The sequence below is a fragment of the Physella acuta genome, unplaced genomic scaffold (assembly GCF_028476545.2).
Source record: "Physella acuta isolate Inbredline_101_S28 unplaced genomic scaffold, ASM2847654v3 ptg000055l, whole genome shotgun sequence".
Taxonomy (NCBI): domain Eukaryota; kingdom Metazoa; phylum Mollusca; class Gastropoda; family Physidae; genus Physella; species Physella acuta.
Window position 1 is genome coordinate 20,960 of NW_026731575.1, and position 9,195 is coordinate 30,154.

The 9,195-nt window shown below is 35.1% G+C and overlaps 1 protein-coding gene across 1 annotated transcript; it reads left to right on the plus strand.

Annotated features, from left to right (window-relative positions):
• The first annotated feature begins 131 nt into the window (after positions 1-131).
• On the plus strand, positions 132-3,687 carry LOC131947094 (signal recognition particle receptor subunit beta). Its single transcript, XM_059308182.1, has 7 exons — positions 132-255; positions 1,074-1,168; positions 1,398-1,475; positions 1,630-1,709; positions 1,925-1,984; positions 2,205-2,336; positions 3,100-3,687. The coding sequence occupies exons 1-7, from the start codon at positions 144-146 to the stop codon at positions 3,314-3,316; spliced, it is 774 nt and encodes a 257-aa protein (XP_059164165.1). The 5' UTR covers positions 132-143; the 3' UTR covers positions 3,317-3,687.
• Positions 3,688-9,195: the final 5,508 nt, after the last annotated feature.

Here is a 9,195-nt window from a genome sequence, read left to right on the forward strand (position 1 = left end):
ATACAGATCGTAAAATAAAATATCAGAATAAATGCGTTTAAAAGCACATTTTTTTTCCAAAATATCAGTGAAAATAGATTAAAGCGAAAAAGTATAGATTCTAGCTATTAACCCGGAAATTATTGTTAACTAGTTGGAGAAACATGGCGGACCACGTAAATACGGCTTTCAAAGCTTTTAAGCAAGGTTTAGAAAATGCGGATCCTTCTGTTTTGGGAGTTGTAATAGCTTTATTTGTTGGATTAATAACAATAGGTACCGTTCAATTCTTCTTTTTTTCTTTAATTTCACTAAGTAGCTTAAATGATGAAGCATTTTATTGTGTAGCATATTGATATGCAGCCGCAGTCCACCAGCTGATGGGATTCATCCGGCAGTAGCATCGGGTCATCATAGAATAAAATTAGTCATAAATTAACTTACTATACGTAACTATAGGGATAGGCCGAGGCCTTCTAATTAATTAGCTACTAACATACTACTTAGCTACTAGCTAGACTAGTACTAGATTCTAATCTAGATCTTTAATTTCGAACTTGCGAGGATGATTCAGTTTACCTGTTTCTGTTACCAGACATGAGTTAGTACAGTCACAGCAGGCAGCAGTGACTACACCTTTCTCTCTTTTTTAAAGTCTTTTTTGCAACGTCTTCTAGATCTATATATATTCTATATTGCATGTACACATTTACTGCACACATTTCATGGCAATGACTCTGCACAGTCATGCTACACATTACTACACATAACATCATTTGCCATCAACATCATTCGGCCCAAACAACATTGAACATAACAGTGTTGCTGTAAAAATTGTGTAGATATCTGATAGTCTATCATGGGTGATATCAGGTAAACTGAAACAAAAATGTGGCAAGAATAGCACTTCTCGCTTTTTACTGCTTCCCCTTCTGAGTTTCACATTTCTAATTTTATTAGCGCTCTTTCTTTAGACCTGGTAGTTGCAAATAACATACTTTCTTATTAACTAGATCTATAACTGCTAACTACTGACATTATTATGAGTAAAGATGAAAATTATATTTATTGACCATATTTAATAATTATTTCAGTTATATTAATTGTTAGAAGCAGCAGTAAAAATAAAAGACAAGGAGTCTTACTTCTAGGTATTTGTGATGCTGGAAAAACAGTATTATTTTTACAGGTAAACATTTTAATAATTAGGCTAATTTACATTTTTTAAATTCCAAAACCAATGAGCAATGGTTGGCATTGTTTATTATTCTAAATTCATTCTAAGTTTCCAACTTCTGGATCAAAGCAATTTGAACTTTTAAATAGTCATTTGATTTATTATAATCAAACATTAAAAAGTAAATTTCTAAATATTTAATAGGCTTAAATACACTAAAAACATAATTTTTATTTTACAGCTGGTACATAAGGCTTATAAACAAACCTACACTTCTATGCAAGCTAATTCTGGGGAATATTTTGTGTCAGAAAAAAAAGTGAGTATGGTTTTAAAAAGTGTAGCCCTAATATATTTTTTAAACTCTGATCATAAAATTTGAGAGGTTTATTTTGTGTTTGACAATTTTAAAAGATTTCAGTGATGTTATTAAGAAAGAAAAAAATTACTTTTGAATTCATCACAAATTATAGAAAAAGCTCAGGGTTATTGACTTGCCTGGAAATGAAAGACAACGTGGTCAGTGCTTGGAGGAATATAAAAGTCTTGCCAGGTGAATTTTCTTTGTCATTTAATTTGTTGTATTTGTCTCTATAGTCTATAGTCTAATTCAAGGTAAACAGGGTTTCTTTCTAATATTTTAAGTAGAAGAGAAATGCTTGCATTTTCTAATGTTTTGTTTTTACAAACATTTCTCTTTTTTTATTGTTCAAAGTAGTTTGAATTTTTGTTTAGTTTTTGTAATAAAATGTACATTTATTCTTCAAGGGCTGTTGTGTTTGTGATTGACAGTGCTACTCTTCAAAAGGAAATCAAAGAAGTTGCTGAGTATGTTGTACTTTGTATTTATAGTACTAATTTATATAGTATGAAACTAAACTATAAATTAATATTTTGATTGCAAAATCCAGTACGTATTTTACTGATTGTATTTTTTATTATGTAGGGTCTGAAATTTTTTTATTTAAGTATAGAAAATTCTAAAATTCCTACTTTTAAAAAACATTACACTTCCTGTTTCTTATGATTTGTTGATTTGAAATTTCAGGTACTTGTATACAGTACTCAGTGATAGAGTAATTTCTAACAATGCACCTCCTGTGTTAATTCTGTGCAACAAGCAAGACCTTACTTTATCTAAAGGAGTTAAAGTTATTCGCAGTCAGCTTGAAAAAGAAATGTAGGTTTAATTTAGTTTGAAAGTTGCTTTTTTTTTCTAAATTTTTATCTCACATGTGACTTTGTTGTGGGGTTGTTTTTTTTTTTTTTTGGAGGGGGTTGTACTAGACATAAGAAGACAAGGTCTGGAAATTAAGTATGTAATAGATGCATTTATTTTCATTAACATGACAGACCTATAAAATTTAAAAAAAAAATGTTTATGTTTAAAATGTAATTAAATGATAATGCACAAATATAGTACTTTTGAGGTTGGTTTGTCATTTTTTACATAACACTGCCTTTGATTTATTTATTTTAAAAAATCTCTGCTATTGAATATGGTTAATAGGCTTGTACACAAGATTCTAATTAAGATGTAAAGAGCAATATTTCTCTAAAAATAACAATTTATATCTCATCTATTTCTTTTCTAAATTAATTAAATTTCTATATTTAGAGCAGTAGTTTATTTTTAAAAACTTTATTTGTAGTACCAAATAGTGGCATTCTATTTTATGGGAATGGGATCCTAAATTTTTTGAATATGGTGTAATGAGATATGCTGTTAGTGGAAAGGTGATATAACATTGAGTAGGGTAGTGGGTGGATCAATCAATTATGTGCACAATCCTTTAAACATGTTTCTTAAAACAGTAGAATGTACTGTGTATTTTATTGTTATAAACTATTTCATAAGCAAAGTGTAAGTTACCTTAGATGAGTGCATGTTAGTATTTACCAACTGTCATATTTATTTTGATACAAGAATTGTGATTTTGCAGGAACACTTTGAGACTAACCAGAGCAGCGGCCCTCCAAGGTGTGGGTGATACCGGCAACAATAACTCATTCCTTGGTAAAAGGGACAAGGACTTTGATTTCTCAGACTTGAAACCGCTCAAGGTTGATTTTGCAGAGTGCAGTGCTTTAGGGAAGGACAGTAATGAAAACAAAGCTGATCTGGATGAACTTAATAACTGGCTAGCAAAAGTAGCATAACAATAACGAGTGTTGTGGTGAATGATATTTTGTTGTGGGATTTGCAAGTTATATTATTGATACTTTAATATGTTCTAAGTCAAATAAAAATTGCATCTTCAGGTGGATCTTCAATTATTCTATTAATTTTAATAAAATTAATTAAAATTTGATTTGTGATAATATATGAATATTAATTTAGTACTAGAAAAATGCATGATAGAAATTGTATGTTACAATTTTGCAAGTCGTATCAAGTCTTCAATGAAAACAAATATTTGTGTAACTGTTACTTGATATTATTTCAGCTGTGTTATTAAATGTTGTAGAATAAGTCAATTTAGTCATTCTACTTTCATCATAGCATGTTTAAAAGAAATTTACTTTCATCGAAGCACATGTTTTTTTTTTTTTTGTGAGAATCAATGTATAAGGATATTTCAATATCATTTTGGTGATGGATGAACTGATTTCTGAATAAATTTCTTTTTTGAGAACTAACATCATTAGACCTGTTTGACTTCAGTTTTTATTTGCATAGCAAAATATTTGGTCTTTATGGAAGTGGAAATATTTACAAACAGGTTAATGTGAAATTCAACATTTCATAACTAAAACAATTTGCATACTACTGGTTAAAAAATATGGATTCTGGAATTTTCCATACTTTTAATCTGGAAACTTTTAAACCTAAAAAAATGTTATATTTCAATATGACTGAAAGCCTTTTTCTAGATTCTCTAAAAATGAGATTTTTATTCACAAGACCTACATTTTCTGGTGGTTAAGAAAAAAATGTAGTTATTCTTTGTGTGCAGTATGATATTACATGAATTAACCAATTAAAGCACAAACTGAAAACAAATGAGAAACAGACAGTCTTCAGTCTGACAGGGACAAACCTTGAATCATAGGTTACTTTGCCTAGATAGCATGGCCTAGCAGTAGAGCGCCTGTACTGCTAGCCCAAAAGTTTTGAATCCGTGTTCAAGTCAGTAGAACGTCCCTTAGTCCACCCAGCTCTGATGAGTTTCTAAAACATTGGGGAAATTAAAGGCGGCTGGCCATAATGCTGATCACATTATCCCTTCATATGCAGAGGTCACAGAAACAGGTGAACTCTACTTCACTTGCCCCCCACGGACCGTCAGGTTAAAAAATGGAACTTTACATTTCCTCAGATATCTCGTGTACAAGCCTGTTTGTTGACTTCAGAAAGGTATTTGATAGAGTAAGGCAGGGTGCACTTCGGAAACATGAGGAGATCATTAATTACAATCTACCTAAAATAATTTAAACATAAATCACATTTTTCTTTGGTCTAAGTGGACCGTTAGGGCGTCACTAGTGTCCTTTTGATCACCTTCCTATGATTTACCAAGTTACAAACACAGGCTGGGAGTCTGCTTTACCCTACTTTTTTTATATCTTAGTGGAAAGAATCATAATATGGGCCCATAGTCGATTGGATAATTGCGCATTAGAAATCTAAACACAAAGCCTGACTAGTAAGACGAGAAGAGCCAGATGTTGCCCATGTATCAGGCCCGGAGTTTCTTCCAGGCATCTTCCCCCCCCCCCCTGGTAAATTTAGTACGCCCCCCCCCCCCAAAAAAAAAGCAAAAAAAAATTCAAGTGCCCCTCCGGAGAAAAAAGTCTGGAAGAAACACTAATCAGGCCCCTTATATCCACACGGCTGATGGGCCCAAGGGACAGGACGTTACATTAGAGCTTGGAATCAGAAGTGTCGCAGGAGCTGCCATAAGGAAGCCAGGGTTGGTAACAGAGGCGTTGCGAGGGGGGGGGGGGACATATGTCCCCGGGCGCCGACCTTAGGGGGGGGGGGGCGCCAAATTGAAAGTTTGAGGGGGGTGCAAATGAAAAGTTCGTGGGGGGGGGGGTGCAAATCGAAAGTTTGTGGGGGGTTCAAATGAAAAGTTCGAGGAGGGGGTGCAAATCGAAAGTTTGTCCCTGGGCGCCGGGAAGGGTCGCTACGCCTCTGATACGGCTGATGGGCCCAAGGGACAGAACATTACAATAGAGCTTGGAATCAGAAGTGTCGCAGTAGCTGCCATAAGGAAGCCAGGGTTGGTAATCCTATCGTCTAAGAGGGGCTCCATTCCTAGTTGATTTCGGAGTTTTCTCTCTCTAGATGGGTTGCTGTCCCCAGCTGACGAGCCTCGCCAATGCCTTAAACACCAAAGTTGACTGTTGTCGCCAACAAAACATTCACTTACCTAAGTTTTGTGGACGGCAGATGGCTAGGATGAAATGGAACTAGCGAACCTCAGAACATGCGGTGACAAGATCGGTGGCGTTCAGAGGCATAGCGACCCTTCCCGGCGCCCGGGGACAAACTTTCTATTTGCACCAACATTGCTTTTTCATAATGCGAAAAAAGTGACGTCACAGCATCTGAACCCAACGACACAACATTACGGACCCCCTCCCCCCTACGAGTGTGACGTCATTTATGGACGATCCCTAGCTATTCTTTTTTTTTCAATTTATTAAAGTTATATATAGTCTATTACTCACAGGGTGACATCGTCCGGGGGGGGGGGGGGGGGGGTCGACATCAAATTGCCTGTAGTTTTAGTATATTATATAAACCTATTCGTTGGCGAAGGAGGGTGACACACTGGGTCAGAGGCGTAGCGAGGGGGCGGGGGCGGGGGACACACATGTCCCCGGGCGCCGACCTTAGGGGGCGCCAAAATGGGTTGGAAAAATAAATTTTCGGGGGGGGGGGGGGCGGACACTGTTAAAAGCACATATTTTCTAAATAAATTCTATTTCGTACGGGGGGGGGGGTTAGACTTTCTTCGGGGGGCATCTCTTTCCCCGAAGAGATGCCTGAAAGAAACTCTGCCCACCCTCGCCACATATCTTCATAAAATTCCGTTAATTGATTTTTTTCAAGAGGCTGTGGATACCTGACAACATTACCTACAGTACAGTTACCGACGTAAGAAGCACGGACTACAAATCTAGTCCTGCACGCCAAACAGACGCAACATTTAGAAGTGTTTAATCAACGCGTAACCAATCGTGTATTTTTACTTTCTCGTATATACGAAGTATAGAGAAAGTCTTGTAATCGTGCAAAAAAAAAAATCGAGATTTTTACAAATCTCGACGTTTTACACCTCACTGATACGGAAAAACATAATTTTGCAAGCTTGTCCGTATGTCTGTGTGTCTGTCTGTGTGTCTGTCTGTGTGTCTGTCTGTCTGTCCGTGTGTAAACACGATAACTTGAGTACAGTTACAGCTAGGTTGATGAAATTTCATATATAAGTATTTTATCAAAATCGTAGATCCGTATCAACTTTTGAGCGATTTCCGATAACCGGAAGTGGTACTTTTCCTACTTTGAATTTTCAAAAGCCTATAACTTGAGTACTATTTCAGATAGATACATGAAATTTCACATGTAAGTAAAAGATCTAATTCTCTACCTTCTGTTAAATTTTGAGTAATTTCCGTTGACTGGAAGTAGTACTTTACGCTACTTCCGATTTCTCAAAAAACTAATGTAAATTTTAAAAGTACTAATAATATTGCGCACTATAATGCGCTTTTTTATTTGGCGTTCACATGGTGTGCAATTAATTTGTCTACGAGATTTTATTCTATTTTTACAAGCTTTTATTTAACTCGCTTCCTCTGTCGTCAGTCGTCAGTCTAGACGGAAACGCAGGAGCAGTAGCGTACGCAGGGGGGGAGCAGGGGGAGCGGCCGCTCCCCCTCTGGCCATTTTCAGCAAAGTGGCGCCTTTTTGGAAACTTTTTAAACTCAAAGTTTGAAACAATGATATTGTTAAAAAAATATATTTTTGGTCGGCACATCTATGTAAATCACGAGATTTCTTTTCATGCAGCAATTAAGCATTATTGCAATAGTCTAGTAGTGTCTACGTTTACAACACGTATTAACAGCTGCATCAGTTTGCCATTCTAAAGATAAGAATTACGATGCATTCAAATGTTTAAAAAACCTCTACGGGTAGTACCACTTGGCAAGATGGGTGTTAAGTTTAAGGCAACTGGATAATGTATTTGCTTTCGAATAATTGAATTAGAAAATGTTAAACATAAAACTTCACACATAATTACTTTATACATACAGTTTGAATCGTGTGATTAATTTTTAAAAAGATTACAATACAGAAACAAATACAACTGATGTGGCACCTCTATTTAAATTTACTTATGGGCGAAATGCGTTGCGGTGGGGAAATTTTGACAAGGTCAACAACGTCATCACGATGAAGTAGTAGTATTCTTACAGTTTGGGCGATAATGATTACGATTACAAATTATATGAAACAGTTACAACCCCCTCCCCCATGGACCCCTCTGTAAAAAATATTGTCATAATACCACTGCTACTTATTTAAATCTATTTCTGTAATATATATGTGTGTGTAATATATATGTATGTTTAGAACAGTCATCTAAGAACTGACGCTATTTTCACTCTGAGTTAGTTATCCCTCTCCCCCCCCCCCCCCCCGCCACACACCTCACCACCACAATTGTGTAGAGCGACATTAATGTCACACCATGGTATACACTGGGTTGGATAATTGACCTAAAGTGACCGGTCAGTGGTGAATGAAGTTAAACCCATCCCCTCCCCCCAAACCACCCCGAACTGATCTGTTAAGTACATGTAGAAAAACGTGTAATGATGTACCAAAGTACCATGTCGCCAGAAAATTAGCTTTTTAAACGTAAAACTCTGTGAATATTGTTTTTGCAATTACCAGTAAAAATGTGTGTGATCAATACAGTGATCTAACCCATACATATCACTATGTTAAAAAATGATCTTTAAAGAACACAAAGAAGCAGTAGTTAATTAAATATATATGATCTGAACTAAAAAGAACGATATTTAGTTAAATGTAGGCTGTTATTCCGAATGTTGTTCTTTTACATCGAAAAGCGTGGTTTTATACCAACTCTGATTTTAAGAACTTTCATTATGCTGTAATACTTTAGCATTTATGATGACGATATATTAAATTATGATTATAGACAAAAACATTTTGTAAACACAAATAGTGTTAAACAATTTCATTATATTCTAAAGTAATTATTTATTTGTTTTGACATTTATAATTAAATGTGTAGATATATACATATTTATATTAAGAGAGTGATTATTTCCCCTATTTCACTTGTCTTAAATAATTTCCCAGGAATTATTATGTAAGACATTTTTTTTACAAGAATTACAAAATAGATTGTGTTACGTTCATTGATTTTGGTTGTAGTCTGCGTATATTTTGTTTTGTTTAGATTGATACAATTTTTTGTTGTGTCGGCCTACATTGTGTTTTTTTTTCTTATTTCTTCAGAGTGCTACTTTCAATTTACTTTACATCATAGCGCAGTAATGACATACAGCTAGTAATTATATATATATATATATATATATATATATATATATATATATATATATATATATATATATATATATATATATATATTTATATATATATATATAATACACGTATATAGAACGTGTTAAAAATTCGGCGCCTTTTTTGCTCTTTTCGCTCCCCCTAAAACGAAAACCTGGATACGCCTCTGCGCAGGAGTGAAAATTCGGACAGTTCTACTTGACCGATACGATTCACAGTTGGCACGTGGGTCAAGACATGAAGACAATGCAATCTGAAACTAAATTTGACTTAATTGGATGCCTAATTAATTTTTTATGAATTAATTAAAATTTGGACCGAATTAGTAGGCATGTCTAGCCAACCACACCACACGCGTCATCACCTTCAATAGCTGCGCCATCACGTAATGGCTGCGTTCAAAAACCATTGCGCGCCTACTGAACGTGATGTTCAGTAGGCGCGCAATGGTTTTTAGTCATGTAAC